Source organism: Peromyscus maniculatus, chromosome 23, assembly GCF_049852395.1.
Source record: "Peromyscus maniculatus bairdii isolate BWxNUB_F1_BW_parent chromosome 23, HU_Pman_BW_mat_3.1, whole genome shotgun sequence".
NCBI lineage: Eukaryota > Metazoa > Chordata > Mammalia > Rodentia > Cricetidae > Peromyscus > Peromyscus maniculatus.
In genome coordinates this window covers 30,235,401-30,251,308 of record NC_134874.1, presented here as the reverse complement: position 1 = coordinate 30,251,308, position 15,908 = coordinate 30,235,401, and the positions used below count along the sequence as shown (strand labels likewise).

The window sequence follows — 15,908 nt, the reverse complement described above, 5'->3', positions numbered from 1 at the left end:
TTTTTCTTTGGTAAGGTCTGGTTGCTGGGCTGTGAACCTTTCTGAAGGACATGACAATGTCAGAATGTTTCTCAGAGGAACCTCGTAGGTGGTTTTCTGCCTCTCCCCTCTGTTCCTACCCCATTGCTAGTAAGAATACCGGAAACCAGACTGGTTAAGTAACTCACTCAACAGATGTGTGACTTCTTTTGCAGGGGATATAATTCATTTGTTCAGCACACAGTGCCTTCACTGTTACAGGATTTCTTCCATGCTAATCTTTTAGGCAGGCTGAAAAATTGTAATCTGCGATTAAATCTCTTGAATTTACTTTTTAAATGTTTTTTTGTTTTGTTTTCTGACCAGTTCTCAAATAGCCCTGTGCAGCCTCAAATTCACTGTAGGCCAGGCTGGCCTTGCCTCCACCTCTAAAGTGCAGGGAATACAGGCATGCTCCACTCAGCCTGGCTCCTTCTTGTTTTCTGTCTTGCTGTACTGAGGTTGAACCCAGGGCCGTATGTATTCTCGGCAAGTGCACTGCCGTGGAGCTGTGTCACCCAGCCCTTACGTTCTTTTTTAAATAGTGAAACTTCCCAGGTGCCTGCTAAGTGCCAGAAACTTTTCTCAGAGTTTCTAAGTTAATTTGTTTAATTTGAAAAAACGTGGAATGGAAAATGAACACGCAAAAAAGTAGTAACATGGTAAATTCAATCAGATACTGTTCGACTCAGCCAGGGCCTTAGACTTCATGGGCTGTGCCACTACAGCCCGACTTTTTTTGTATTTTGTATTTGTTTTATTCATGATTTGTGTTTTTGATGTCATTTTCTTGGCTTTTAAGATGTCTTGTGTAGCCCAAGATGTCAGTGAGCTCCTGACATCTTCCCAAAGTGCTGTGATTACGTTTGTGCCGCCACACCTGGGTCTGATTTTCATTTAAGACAGGGCTCTCACTTAAGTTGTCCAGGCTGTCCTTGAACTCACTTTGTAATACAAATGGATCTTGCACTTTTGATCCTCCCGTCATGAATTTTCCTAAAAGAATGTTTGGGCAGGGGTTTTAGCATGCACCAGGCCTGCATTTGATCCCCAGCACTGCAAAAGTAAGAGGATATCAATATGTGGGGCTGGGGAGATGGCTCAGTTGGTGAAGTGTTTGCTGTACAAGCATGAGGATCTGAGGTTGGATCCCCAGCACCCATGTAAAAAGCCAGGTGAGCCGGGCAGTGGTGCCACACGCCTTTAGTCCCAGCACTTGGGAGGCAGAGGCAGGCAAATCTCTGTGAGTTCAAGGCCAGCCTGGTATACAAAGTGAGTTTCAGGACAGGCTCCAAAGCTACACAGAGAAACCCTGTCTCGAAAAACCGGGGGTGGGGAGGTGTTAGGGGCATGAACCTATAATCGTGCCCTTGAGAAAGTGGAAACAGGATCTCCAAAGCAAGCTGGCCAGCTAGCCTGGATGAATCAGCAAGCTCTGGGTTCAGGTGAGAGATCTTGCCTCAGGAAGGTGGAGAACAATTGAGGAACACATCCACTGTCTACCTCTGGCTTCTACACACAGGCACATCACACTCATACTGGAAAAAGAAAAACATAAATTAAAAATAGAACTTGTCCTGAGTTGTGACAGGTTTAGTTTCAGGGTCTGCTCTAGTATTTACTTGTGCTGAGAGCTTAGGTGAGTCATGTACTGTCTGTAAACTCCAGTTTTCACATTACAGAGCAAGCTGATAATCGTAGCTGCCTCATAAGACTGTTGGTATGTGGTCCAGGGAGTGCTCCGTGGGTTATTTAGCACCTGCAAATGTTAGCTGTTACTCTCTCCTTTTGTAGTGTTGGTGAGCATCACTGATGGACGAGGTCAGTGGGCAGAATCGTTCTGCTGAGTGGGAAGGTTGATGGGAGGGGAAGCGGAGACAAAATGGAGCCCACCAACTGGGGCTGTGGAATTTGAGGAAAAATCATCAGAGTGAAGTAGCAAGTAAATTATGGGTGGGTAGGGAGGAAATAGAAGTGGAGAGCCAAAGAAGCCAGAATTGAGCTTGGGCTAAACAACCAATACGAACAAAGAGTTACTTCACTCAGAGTTGTGGATGTGTCATGGATGTAGCAGGCGTGAAGCCCTGGGTTCCATCCCCAGCACTGCATAAAACAGATATGATGGCTCACACCTGTAATCCTCGCACTCAGGAAGTAGAGGCAGGAGGATTGGAAGTTAAAGGTTATCCTCAGCTACATAATGAGTTGGAGGCCAGCCAGAGATATGTAGTATTACCCTTTCTCAAAAAATAATTCACTCAGCCTGGGTGTGGTGGCTTGTGCCTTTAATTTCAACACTTGGGAGGCAGAGGCAGGCTGATCTCTGAGTTCCAGGACAGCCAGAGCTGTTACACAGAGAAACCCTGTCTCAAAAAAACAAAACAACAACAATTCATTCTGGTTCTGGGAGAGTCAGTGCATTTGAAGAGGGGGAGTCAAAGAAGGTAAGGTTAAGGCCCCGCAGGTGAGGGCTACTCAGTGTTGAAGAAGAGGGTGGAAGGGGGACTGAAATAGCAGGGATGGTCCTCCCCACCTATACAGCCCAACTCCCCATCTCCTTGTTTAAGCTAGATGAATCAGAAGGCAGTATGCATCTTGAAGGGTGAGCGAAACAGGGACAGAGTGAAGATACCGATTTTGGTCCATATAACTAGAAATAAGGGGGTGTACTGCTAACCCGAAGAGTGCAGTAGGGCTGGAACAGAGGAGTAGAATGTGTCCTAACCGTGGAGACCCTTGAAAGCTGAAATGATGTGTATCAGAGATTCACAGACCGTAATTGAAGGAAGTAAGTGTCCCCAGGCAATACTGCACTGACCTTTGTATGTTGTGTGTATTGGGATGGGAAGAAAACATTGTCAGAACAGCCACTGCAAGCAGTGTGATGGCTTATCTCAGTCCTCTGGACTCACAGGGTAGGAGACTCTCCAAAGTTGTCCTCTGACCGCCTGTAGCTCACTGTGGCATGTGCATGTTTGAGTCCACAAAAATAAATTTAAGGTTTTTTTAAACCCAGTTACCTACAAAAAGTTGCATGCCTGTTCTGTTCTCGATATTTAGTATGTTATATTATTTATTTATTTTAGTGGTGGGGTAGGTCTCTATTTGTGGGGTCCCAGCAGGCCCAGCCATGTTGCCCATGGTGGGGATGGGCAGTCTCATACAGGGGAGCAGGTGGTGGCCCCCCTCCACCAAGAAGTCAGAGCTTGCCCTGGCCTCTCCCTCATGGCCAAGGACAAAAACCCACTCCCCCACTCCACAGGGTTGCAGTGACACACTTGAGAAAGGGAAGGGAAACAAAATCAAACAACAGAAACCCCTAAGGAATGGATTCTCTGCATAGAAACCTTGTTTAGTTTAAACTAAAAACAGGTGCTGTGGGCAGCTTGCGTCTTCCAAGTGGGCTTTCTGCACGGTGAGGTTCTGTCTTCACCCGGGTTGGGAAAGGAGGGGGGGGCGGGTAGGCTCAGGTAGGGACAGTTGGGACCAGGGAGTGGAGGTAGACGCTGGGTTGGGATCAAATTTTGTCCTTGTCCTTGGTGTGATGCTCGCCCCCCTTCAGTGGGGCGGCACCAGGGTCATCCTCGTCCAGGATCTGGTCGGGCTTCCGTCGCTTCTCATAAGTGAAGATGATAGTGATCAACACCAGGACCTCAGCTACGATGCCCAGGAAGGGCCAGAGGGCAGCCAGGCGGCTTCGCACACGCAGTGTGATCCTCTCCTGGGCAGTGCCCTGGGGGTTGGTGGCGTTACACAGGTAGGTGCCAGGGTCGCTATTCATGTCCAGGTTGCTGATGGTCAGCTCAGATCTCTCCGCTGTGGATATCACGACGTACTTGCTCTCGGAGCCATTGGTGATCTCTTGGTCTCCAGAGTCAGAGGTCTTAAACCAGTTCCACTGAGTGATAGGAGGGTGGGATGAATCAGACTTGCAGACCAGTTTCACATTCTCTCCCTCACTGGCATGCTCCGACTTCTTTCCGACCTTGATCCGGGGTGGTCCTTCCACAAGGATGTCACCCCTGCCGGCGGGCTCGGGAAGGAAGATGCAGGAATATTCCCCAGAGCTGTCGTCTGTGTCCACCGTGTACTGCATCTGCAGGTCGGAGAGCGTGTCCTCCTGAAGTACCTTGCCACCTCTCATCCAGCGGTGGCCAACAATGTCGACGCCACTGCTGTTGAGAGAGCACGTTAGGTGTGTCTTGGAGCCGTCGTCGTTGATGGAGGTTAAGATGGTGCCCGCCGCAGCGCAGGCGCCTTGGCCGCCCAGGAGCGCGAAGCCCAAAGCCAACAGCAGCGCCGCCGCCATGTTGTCTTGTCCGAGCGCGGCCCCGCGGCGGCTCTATAAGGACCAGTATGTTACATTATCACTGAAAGATAGTTTTTATGTTAGTACATGTACACGATCCCATTTCTACCAAATCTAATGCTCTCCTAGTTTAAAAGTATTGGCTTGAGCTGGGGACATAGCTCAGTATTAAGAGCATTTCCCTAGCATGTTTTTGGGGTTTTTTTTGTTTGTTTGTTTTTTGTTTTTTAGTAACTCCCCCCCCCACACACACACACACACACAGGGTTTCTCTCTGTAGCCCTGGCTGTCCTGGAACCCAAGAGATCCACCTACCTCTGCCTCCTGAGATGGGATTAAAGGTGTGTGCCACCACTGCCTGTTTTTTTTTTTTTTTTTTTTTTTTTAACTTACATTTATTTATTTATTTGGGTACAGACAAATCAAGTATGGGGAGGTTGAGGTCAGAGAACAGCTTTCAGGAATCTGTTCTTCTACCATGTGAGTCCCAGGGATCTGCGCAGGTCACCAGGCTTAATGGCAACTGCCTGTACCTACTGAGCCGTCTTGCTGGCCCCAGGATCCTTTAGTTTTGATGGATATGTAGAAGTGAAAACAATACTTCCAAAGACTAGTAGGTTCAGCTAGGAGAATCGCAGTCATCATACTCAGCAAGTCTGTTTAAGTCTGTTTTCATTTTCCACGATTGTTTAAAAACTAATCCGACTAGTGTGTATTGACCGTTCTGATAGTGTGTCACAGCACACTGGGCTTGCAGGGCCTACCATTGTCCCTGTTTTTAACAGTAGAAGGGACAGGCACAACCGCAGTACCCTTAACCAAGTCTGATTCCTTTTTTCTTTTACATTTATTGAGCAAGTGTGCGGGGTTGCGGGGGCTTGTTTGTGAAGTATGTGCTTGTGGAGGTCAGGACAGCTTGCAGGAATTGTTTTTCTCCTTCTGTCGTGTGGATACTGGGGAGGGAACTTGTGTCCTCGGGCTTGGCAATTAGGACTTTAACCACAGAGCCATCTCCCCAGCCCCTCCAGTGTAAGATTGAAAGTGCCATGGAGCATTTAAGGTTTCTGAAAATCCGCAATCAGGTCTTGCAAACTCACCAGAAAGTTGGGGCTTATTATTACTAAAGACTTCTAACTCCAAGCTGGGGAGATATCTGGCTAGCAGGTAAATGTACTGACCAGCTGAGCAGTCCCTAGGACAGGTGAGACAAATTCCCATTGAAATTCTTCATTTGGAAAAATTTCAAATGAGTTAGAAAGTAGTTCCAAGTTATTTTTAAAGGTTTATTTATTTGTGTGTGCTGTTGCTCGTGTGTATGCCAGGTACGCAGACTCACCTTGTGATGCGGTGCTAAAATCTAAACCCAACCCTCATGATCACACAAGCGCTCTTAACTACAGGGATATCTCTCCAGCCCTGTAGAGATTCCAAACCTTAGTGCTTACTTGTTCAAATCTTAGATGGTCTTTTAATAAATAAATAAATAAAAATTAAAAAACCCAGAGCCTGATATCAAGGTGAAAGCTGAAAGATCAGAGACGCAGAACAGCCAGCCACTAGTCCTTACCTCTATGAAATCCTCAGCTTAAAAAGAGTGAGTTCCTATTTGCTCACTCCGTATATACCTTTCTCCGCCCTGCCGTCACTTCCTGGGACTAAAGGCGTGTGCCACCACTGCCTGGCTCTGTTTGCAGTGTGGCCTTGAACTCACAGAGATTCAGGGGATCTCTGCCTCCCAAGTGGTAGTATTAAGGGTGTGTGCACCACTGCCTGACCTCTATGTCTTATCTAGTGGCTGCTCTGTCCTCTGATCCCCAGGTGAGTTTATTGGGGTACACAATATGTCACCACATTTACTGCTTTTACCAAGGACTCAGGTCCCGTTCCCAGTACCCATCTGCATCCAGTACTCTGTTCTGTTTTCCTCAGGCGCCTGCACATATGTGGTGCACATAAATTCATGAAGGCACACATACTCACAGATAACTTTTTTCAAGAAGGATGTACATATTAAAGATGGTTTCCAGAGCCGGGCAGTGGTGGGTGCACACTTTTAATCCCAGCACTAGAGAGGCAGAGGCAGGAGGATCTCTGTGAATTCAAGGCGAGCTCCAGGACAACCACAACTGTTACACAGAGAAACCCAGTCTCAAAAAAAAGGAAAGATGATTTTCAGGGTAATTGATAATTGGTTTTTTGGCAGTTAGGATTTCTTAACAATAGGACTACTTAATTTTATAATTGTTATTTCCAGACCTTTTTTTTTTTTTTTGGTGGTACCATGCATTTATCCCTCTCTTAATCATACTAAATAAACACTCTGATACTAAGATATATCCACAGCCCTACTCACACATTTTTAAAAGCTGCCTGCTTTCCCAGTCATTGATGCTTCTTAATTTGGTGTAGGTTGGCATTGGGTTTTGCCTCTTGTGTGGCTGAGACCTTGCTCTCAGCGGAGCTTCAGCTGTACCATTGTTTTGTTTTTATGTCATGAATCCTCTGGTTACAGTCTCCTCGTGTCTTTAAAGTTGCCAGTCTCTTATGAAGAGAATAGGTGAAGCCAGTTAGAATAATCTGTTATTTTGCGTAATATAGCTCAGATACACAAGGGAATGTCACGGGATCCAAAACTGAACAAGCAAATTGAGAGGAGAAGTTCTTCCCTTGGGATGTAAGGTACCTAATGTGACATGTTACAGCTCACCATTTAGACCAAGTGACCTCTTTGTAGGTTAAAATATGACTTAATTTATCTCACTTTTGTGGCGTGGAGGTGGGGACTAGTTTTGGTTTTCTGAGATAGAGTTTTTCTGCATAGCCTTGGCAGTCCTGGAACTTGCTCTGTAGACCAGGCTGACCTTGAACTCAGATCTGCCTGTCTGCCTCCTGAGCGCTGTGATTAAAGGTATACACCACCATGCCCAGTGTTTGGTTTTTGTTTTTAAGATAGCTTCCTGCTGCCCAGGTTGGTCTGGAGCTGTTCTAAGGTTGAATTCATGATTCTTGCCTCTGCCTCTCAAGTTCTCAGATTATAGGCTTCTACACCTGCCTATTCCTACAAGCCCTGTCTCCCCCTCCCCTCCCTTACCCCCTCCCTTTCCCGTTTTCCCCCCTCTCCTCCTCTATCCCTTTCCTTCCTTTCTTCCTCTCCTCCCATGACCCTTTCTCTTTCAAAAGGGGTCTTGGGTATCCTACACTGGCTCTGAATGTGCCTAAGGATGACCTTGAACTCCTGGTGGTGCTAGATGCTAGGATTACAAATGTGTATGCCACACCTGTTTTATGCAGAATTGTAGAGTGATTCCATGGCCTCATGTGTGCATGCTAGGCATGTGCTGCCACCTGTGCCAATCCAGCCCTCACTTTGGACATACGGATACTGTGATACTTGCTTTCTGTAGTCTATGTGGAAGCTGCAGCCTTTGGCCCACCACAGCACTCAGAAAGTATTAAAAGGATCTAAATGGTGCATCAGCAAGTCCTGTGTCTTCAAGTTTGGCTTCAGTGTCAGGGACATATCTGCTCCTGAGAATATTAAGCGTTCTAAACTCAGTTACATGTCTATACAGATACTAATATTTTTTTGTCAGCTAGGATTGGGTGGTGGTGGGGTAGATGTAGAGACTTGTGCTATGCTTAGTTTAGCCCTTGGCACTCGGTGCACAGGCATTGAGGATGTCCCCATTTTGTGACCTGCTGTCTCCCTGGAAGGACATTGCTCTGACTACAGGCAAATACCCTGAGGGTAGAGGCCGCCCATAGAAGGCTTCTGTTTGCAAACCTTTATATTAGCAGTGACATCAAGGCCAGTGCAGCTCTACTGTGATTTCTCCTTTATGTCTAGAGGCATTCTTAGTAGCCTTGTATGAAGGATTAGTAGCACAAGTCACTTTGTATCACGTGTGAACATTCTCATGTATGTGTGGGTACATGTGGGGGCCAGAGGACAACCGTGAGTGTTGTCCCTCAATTGCTGTCGGCCTTAGTTTCTTTCTGGTTTTGTTTTGTTTTGTTTTTTTTCTGGTCTGGATTTTTTTGTTTGGTTTTGTTTTTTGTTTTTTGAAGACAAGTTTCTTTGTGTAGTCTTGACTGTCCTAGAACTAGCTCTGTAGACCAGGCTGGCCTTGAACTCACAGAGATCCGCCTGCCTCTGCCTCCCGAGTGCTGGAATTAAAGATGTGCACCCCCACTAGCCTGGAGCTCATCGAGAATGCTAAACTGGTAGGCCTTTGAGCCCAGGGACCCACTTTTTTCTGCTTTCAGGTCACTTTTTTTTTTAAGCTGAGGATCGAACCCAGGGCCTTGCGCTTGCTAGGCAAGTGCTCTACCACTGAGCTAAATCCCCAACCCAAAATGTCTGTTTTTATGTAACATTTTGTGTTTCTTAAAATCCTTTTTTTTTCTGATATTCGTTTATTGATTTCAGCATTCTTTTGGCTATTGTTGGCATGGATTTTTGTTGTTGTTGTTGTTGTTGTTTTCCTAGACAGAGTTTCTCTGTGTAGCTTTGGTGCCTGTCTGCATCTCACTCTGTAGACCAGGCTGGCCTCGAACACACAGTGATCAGCCTTGCTCTGCCTCCTGAGTGCTAGGATTAAAGCTGCTGCCGCCGCCGCCGCCACCACCCCAGGTCACTTTTTTTCCCCCAGGTCACTTTTTAAAACATATCTTACCACTGTTTTTTTGTTTTTGTTTTTGTTTTTAACTTTAGGAATAGTGCAGAAACCAATAGAAAACAGTTGCTGGAACAGAAACGCCAGCCTGACCCTGTTGAACCCCACCAGTTCCCCAAGCCTGAATGATGACTGCTGAGTCAAGGGAAGCCACGGGTCTGTCCCCACAGGCTGCACAGGAGAAGGATGGTATAGTCATCGTGAAGGTGGAAGAAGAAGATGAGGAAGACCACATGTGGGGGCAGGACTCCAGCCTGCAGGAGACGCCACCGCCCGACCCAGAGGTATTCCGCCAGCGGTTCAGGCGCTTTTGTTACCAGAACACTTTTGGGCCTCGAGAAGCTCTGAATCGACTAAAGGAACTTTGTCATCAATGGCTTCGACCCGAAGTCAACACCAAGGAACAGATCCTGGAGCTGTTGGTGCTGGAGCAGTTCCTGTCCATCCTGCCCAAAGAGCTGCAAGTCTGGCTGCAGGAGTACCGGCCGGACAGCGGAGAGGAAGCCGTGACTCTTCTGGAAGACTTGGAGCTTGATCTGTCAGGACAGCAGGTAAAAAGTGCACCTGTTGTGTATAAGAAGGGCATAGACTTAGGAGAAGGCTCAGTGTTGGGAGTGTTTGGGGCAGTTATTCTCGCTCCCCTGGACTCATTCAAAGAGTTCAGGGGACAGGCAGGATAGTTCAGTTCTAGAGTGTGTGCGTGGCATTTGTGAAGCTCTGGGTTTGGTGGCTGACCATAGGAAGGAAGCTGACCATAGCAAGGACAAAGTGGTCTGGCTGCCTCCTTTTAGCATCCATTGGCATACATAGAGCCTTTATTTTAATATTTCTAATTCCTATTTTAAAAGTAACTTACTGGGCCAGGCATTGTACTTCATTTGTACAATCCTAGCACTTGAGATGCTGAAGCAGGAGGATTATGAGTTCAGGCCAACCAGAAGTTTTACCCAGAAACCATTTTCTTCCCTCCAGGTCCCAGGTCAAGTTCATGGGCCTGAGATGCTTGCCAGGGGGGTGGTGCCTCTGGATCCAGTTCAGGAGTCCTCAAGCTTTGACCATCACGAAGCTACCCGCTCTCATTTCAAGCATTCATCTCGGAAGCCTCGCCTCTTGCCGTCCAGAGGTAGGAAGCTGGGTTCATGTGCAGAAGAGAAGTAAACGTTCAGGTTAGAGGTGTGGCTCAGTTGGTAGAGTGCTAGCCTGTCTTACGTGAGGCACTAGGTTTCATCGCCAACGCTGCGAAACAAGGCGTGGTGGCACAGTCCTGTAATCTTATCCTTCTGGAGACAGAAGCAGGAGGGTCTCTGAGTTCGAGGGCAGCATGAGATACATAGTGAGTTCCAGGCCAGCCATGGCCACATAGTGAGAACCTGACTCAAAGGCAAAACAAAAAAAGCAGGCATGGTGCACACTTGTAACACTCAGGTCAGGGCCACAGGAGATTGAGAGTTTCATGGTCATCCTCAACTACACAACAAGTTTGAGGTCAGCCCAGGTCAATGAGGGAATGAGACCTTGCCTGATCTCCCTCTTTAAAAAAAAAAAAAAAAAAGATTCCCAGCAGTGGTGGTGCACACCTTTAATCCTAGCACTCAGGAGGCAGAGGCAAGCAGATCTCTGTGAGTCAAGGCCAGTTAGTTCCAGGACAGCCAAGACTGTTACACTGTGAAACCCTGTCTTGAAACCGCACCCTGCCCCTCTCCCCCCAAAAAAAAGGATAGGGAGAAGGGGACAAATAAATGGTCTGAGATGGAAGTACCTCTTTCCATGTTACCAGGTAACCCCTTAAAGAAGCATACTTGTTTGGGTGTTATGTCTTTCATTATTACAGCATAGCTCACAGACCGATCTTGGGCTGAATGTTGTTTACTAAGGAAGTAAGTGGACTATGTACCATACTCGGTGAGCATTACATTATGTGTTGAACTGTGCATTCCAGATGTCTAGCCGAGTTCTGAGTGGAGGATATTAGAACCAATGGTGCATTGTTTCCAGCCTTAATGGTTTGTTTTGAGACAGGATCTTGCTGTGTAGCCCAAGGCTGGCTTCTAACTCCCATCCTCCTCCCTCAGCCTCCTGAGTCCTGGGATTACACCAGGCCTGCTTCCAGCCTGAGTTGCAAAACACTTTAGTTAGTAGTTCTTCTTCCCTTTTTTTTTCTTTCTTTCTTTTTTTCTTAGTAGTTCTTAAATAACTTTGTAGGGAGTCGTAAATCTTTGTAAAGATCTTTTTGCTTTGTTTTGCTTTTGTTTTTTGAGACAGAGTTTCTCTGTGTAGTCCTGGCTGCGAAAGATCCATTTATTTAACTATATAAACTGTTTTATAACATTCTTTCAAAGGTTACCTTTAAACTTTTCAAAGAGAAGAGAATAGGAACAATTACCTTTTTTACTGAGGAACAATGCTAGTGTAGGATTTCTGTAAAAATCTATTGCATTTGATTGGTTTCCCAGCCCATTTACAGAAATAGACAATATTTTTTATCAGAGTTTAAAATAGAGCAGGTGCATAGAATATCAGAACAATTGCCAAAGGTGTAAATATTGGGGGCTGGAGAGATGGCTCAGCAGTTAGGAGATCTTGCTGCCCTCACAGAGGACCAGCGTTCATCTATCTCAGGCCACTCACAACTGCCTATAACTTCTGCTTCAGGGGATCTGACACCCTTTTCTGGCCTCCAAGGGCACCTGAGCACTTGAACACACACACACACACACACACACACACACACACACACACACACACACACACACACCTTTTCCTTCAAGTTTGTTACTAAGTTAGGGAAGAGTTAAAGTATGTTCCTCACCAGGGTCTTTATTTGTGAGGAGCACTATCAGAGGGTAGACTTAAAGAAGCGTTCTCTTTCCCAGGCGTCTTGGAAGGCAGCTAGCAGACATGTGCAGCTGTAAATGTTTAACTCCTCCTGTGTTGATTCCCTGCTGGGACTCTTGAGTAGTCCACAGCAGACAGTTTGGGCGGTGTCTTTAGGTGTCAGCTAGGGAGGACACTCGGGATCTAAGCACCAGATTGTTGCCTCAGGTAGCTAGGGAAGTGGTTCTATAGACTGCAGCTAGAGTTATTAGTTACTAAATTATTCTTGAATGAATTGAGACAGGATTTATTCTCAGTTTCCTCTGCCTTGTTCATCTTCCAGTGTTTGCTAACTCTGAGAAGGCCTAAGAGTTAGGGTATTATTCTGGAGTGTATTTCGCCTCACAGATAGAAACAGCTAGAAGATGTAGTGGTCGAGTGGTCTGTTTCTGTGGTCCTTTGCAGTTCATACCTCTGTCTACCAGCAACATTTCCAGATCTAATGAGGCTTGGCAAAGGATGGGGAAGTGAGGAATTTTAATGTTAAAGTTTAATTTTTTTATTCTTGTTACTCATTGCATACAGTCGATAGTCTATGCTGTGTTACGGTTGTGTTTCATTATGTGTGTTGACCCATACCTTCCTACATTCGCATGTCTCATCAACATTTGAACAGAGTGTAGGTTTTATCAAACAGCTACTGTGGCCAGATAAGGGGGAGAAAGGATCAGAATGGTGGAAATGTACTTAGAAGAGTGAAGGTCCCCTTCTTTCCCTCGGTGTTCCTGTGGCCTTGAAGACGTGTTGTTCACAAGTGTAGGCAGAAGGGGAGTCTAGTTCCCTGGTGCTGTTCCTGTGCTGGAAGAAAATACAAGCCAGACTTGAAGCTACCGACTAAAGCTGAGAATGGGAGCCTGGGCTTTAGACTGAGCCTACCATTGTAAACCGAATGGCGTTACGTAGTCATTGCCCTCCTCAGGGCTTCGTTTTCTTCTTTTAAAGTTTGGACCTGGTGATTTTAAGGACGCGTTTGAGCTCCGTCTCTGGGAAGCTGAAGTCTTGCTTCCTATCAACTGTACCCTGTGGAGCTAGCCTTTTAGTAGCTGAACATCAGACAGGGATATGCTGGTATGAGAAGGAGAACGTCGGGGCTCATCACTGAGGGAGGCTCTGGGAAGAGCTGTTTTACTCACAGCCCCTTTCTCCTCCTCAGCTCTCCCTGCCACCCATGTTGCTGCCCCTCATCATGAGGGGAATCCCAGAGACCAGGCGATGGCATCTGCACTATTGACCGCAGATTCCCAGGTGAGCCATGGGCCCCGCTTCCTTCCTGAGACCCTGTATCTGCCCCTTTTTCTGGAGCATCTCATGAGCCTCTACCAGGTCACTTGGTGCCCAGCCCAAAGAAAAGCCCTAGACCCCTCAATGTTAGTGTCCTTCCACCATAACCCCTTCAGTCCACCAGGGTCTGGCCATGTGTTCTCTCCTAGTGTCCCACAGTCCTGCCATCAGCTCTATCCCTGACCTTAGGTTTGCTGAGCATGGGGATCTCCTATTATTTCAGGCAATGGTGAAGATCGAGGATATGGCCGTGTCCCTCATCCTGGAGGAGTGGGGATGTCAGAACCTGGCTCGGAGGAATCTCAATAGGGACAGCAGGCAGGAGAATTTGGGGAATGTGTTTTCCCAGGGTAAGACTGATGCAGAATTCCTGTCTGCTAAGATTGTTTTGCTTCTGTGTTGGTTAGTAAGGGATAACATTTGTGTTTGCTGAGTTCCAAAGGTGTGGTACTTCAACTCCCTAGAGCCTTGAGGTTTGTTACCTCTAGGTAATTCTGCTCTTTGAAATCAGGAATGGACCCTTCTGCTCTGAGGCTCTCAGTTCCCTGGGAGAATTCTTTCTGCTCTGGTGCTTCAGCTCGCCTCTGTCAGGGGAATCTCCTCCTACTAGAGGTAGCCAGGCAAACTGACTACCAGTCCAGTTCCAGCCCATTTTTACCATGTTCCTAAACTTACCATGACATCCACCCTCCCTGGATGTCTGTCTTTTTCTGTTCTATAAAGATTACCCAGTATCCATGTTGTGATGCTCGAGCCTGACCCTTAGCCCTCCTTTAGGATCAGGTTCCCAGGTCCGAACCCAATGATGATCTTCTATGAGGAACTCTTGGTGCTGAATGTAAGAGGGGAGTGATTCAAGGGGCATCAGGTAGATAAAACGGCCACCCAGCTGACAGCTGTTGCACGGCCTCTCCTAGATCTTAAGCCCTAGGACACAGTGCCCAGAAGCCCAAAGGGGATCTCATAGCAAGAACTCCACTTGGGTGGCAGAGGGAGGATAAGCAGAGTGGTGTGGAGAAAGGGCTTTACTAGAGCTCAGGTTTGCTTTGGAAACCGGTGTAAAGGGGAGGGTGGTTTTTAGGTACCTGCTCTTCATACTGAACAGAAATAAGAACTGGTTGGTCTTTGTTTATAAGCTATCACTGCTAGAACTGTTGAAGGAAAAACAAAAGGAACACTCTTGAGAACTGTGCAGCTAGTCAGGGACCTTTGCTTGGATTCAAAAGAGGTAGATCAGCTTTCTCTTTTCTGCGCTTGACTCAGTGATTATGGTGATTTCATCAATAAGTCAAAGATTAGGTATTACCAGTTCCTCTAGTCATAGCATTCAGGAGCCTTCTGGGATGGTGCAGACCCGCTTGGAGTCTTCACTTAGAAGCAGAGTGGAGGGCCTGTGGGATCGTTCCGTAGGGAAAGGACACTTTTCATACCTAACAGCCTGAGTTCAGCCCCAGGACCCACATGTTGAAAGGAGAGGGAACTGAGTCTCACAGGTTGTGTTCTGACCTCCACACATAGGTCATGGTTCTCACACATACGCTAAATACTAAACAAACAAACAAACAAATAAATAAATAAACAGATGCTTTTAAGAATTGTTTCGGGGCCCGGGCGGTGGTGGCGCACGCCTTTAATCCCAGCACTCAGGAGGCAGAGCCAGGCGGATCTCTGTGAGTTCGAGGCCAGCCTGGGCTACCAAGTGAGTTCCAGGAAAGGCGCAAAGCTACACGGAGAAACCCTGTCTCGAAAAACCAAAAAAAAAAAAAAAAAAAAAAAAAAAGAATTGTTTCGGGGCTGGAGAAGTGGCTCAGCAGTGAAGAGCACTGGCTGCTCTTCCAGAGGACCCGGGTTCAATTCCCAACAGCCACATGGTAGCTCACAACCATCTATAACTCCAAATCCAAGAGATCCAAGACCCCCTTCTGACCTCTGCAGGCACCAGGCATACACACGGTACAGAGACATATGCATGCAGGCAAAACACGCTCGCACGGACACACAATAATTGTTGGTTGTTTTTTTTAAACAGTGATACATGGGATCTAGTAGTGTGGAATAAAAATTAAACTTAAGTATTTTAATACGCTGGCTGCTAAAATATAGAGATGAACTCTACACTGTAAATTCTGTTTTCTGGTTCTTCTGATTACAGTCTCAGGAGTTGTTTCTTTCCTGTAAGCCTTAGCTGTCAGTTGGTGAAGATTTTAGCTATTTTGGTAATGAATCCCCAGATAGCTCCTTCATCCCTTCTCGTTCCAGGAGCTCAGATAGCTCTGTGCTGTTCTTCCTGGTGGAGAAAAACTGCTTGCTGTGTCAAGGGGCCCTATAATCTAACCATCTCCTTGTTGATAAAGTGTGGTGGAACTGGGGAGTGTCTGCTTGGCCTTCCCTCTGCCAACACCACTGACCAGCTCCTCAAAACGACTTGACTTGCCTATTCTCTTTTTGTAAGACTTATAAATATTTGCTTGAAATCTCACTTTATTTCTTATTACTGTATTTTATCTTTGAGACAAGGTCTCAAGGCTGGCCTAGAACTCACAGGGATCTGCCTGTCTCTTCTCCTCTGGTGCTGGGATTAAGCTTACAATTTGACTTCTTTTTTTTTTTTTCTTGACACAGAATCTCTATGTAACCCTGGCTATCCTGGAACTATAGAAAAGACTGGCCTTGAACTCACAGAGATCTGCCTGCCTCTGCCTCCAGAGTGCTGTGATTACAGGCGTGTGCCACCACGGCCAGCTGTGACT

At 46.6% G+C, this 15,908-nt stretch overlaps 1 protein-coding gene and 1 pseudogene across 2 annotated transcripts in view; one reads left to right on the top strand and one right to left on the bottom strand.

The window, feature by feature from the left end:
• Positions 1–3,349: 3,349 nt before the first annotated feature.
• LOC102916881 (basigin pseudogene) lies at positions 3,350–4,350 on the bottom strand (annotated as a pseudogene). Its single transcript, XR_013047536.1, has one exon. The product of XR_013047536.1 is annotated as a basigin pseudogene (transcript).
• A 294-nt stretch (positions 4,351–4,644) lies between these two features.
• LOC102917190 (uncharacterized) overlaps positions 4,645–15,908 on the top strand; it is a 41,730-nt gene continuing 30,466 nt past the window's right edge. The window contains exons 1-5 of the mRNA XM_042268104.2: positions 4,645–4,668; positions 9,042–9,554; positions 9,976–10,126; positions 13,031–13,122; positions 13,382–13,508. Of these exons, the coding sequence (XP_042124038.2) occupies positions 9,129–9,554; positions 9,976–10,126; positions 13,031–13,122; positions 13,382–13,508 (796 nt within the window). The 5' untranslated portion in view covers positions 4,645–4,668; positions 9,042–9,128. The remainder of the gene's footprint in view (positions 4,669–9,041; positions 9,555–9,975; positions 10,127–13,030; positions 13,123–13,381; positions 13,509–15,908) is intronic.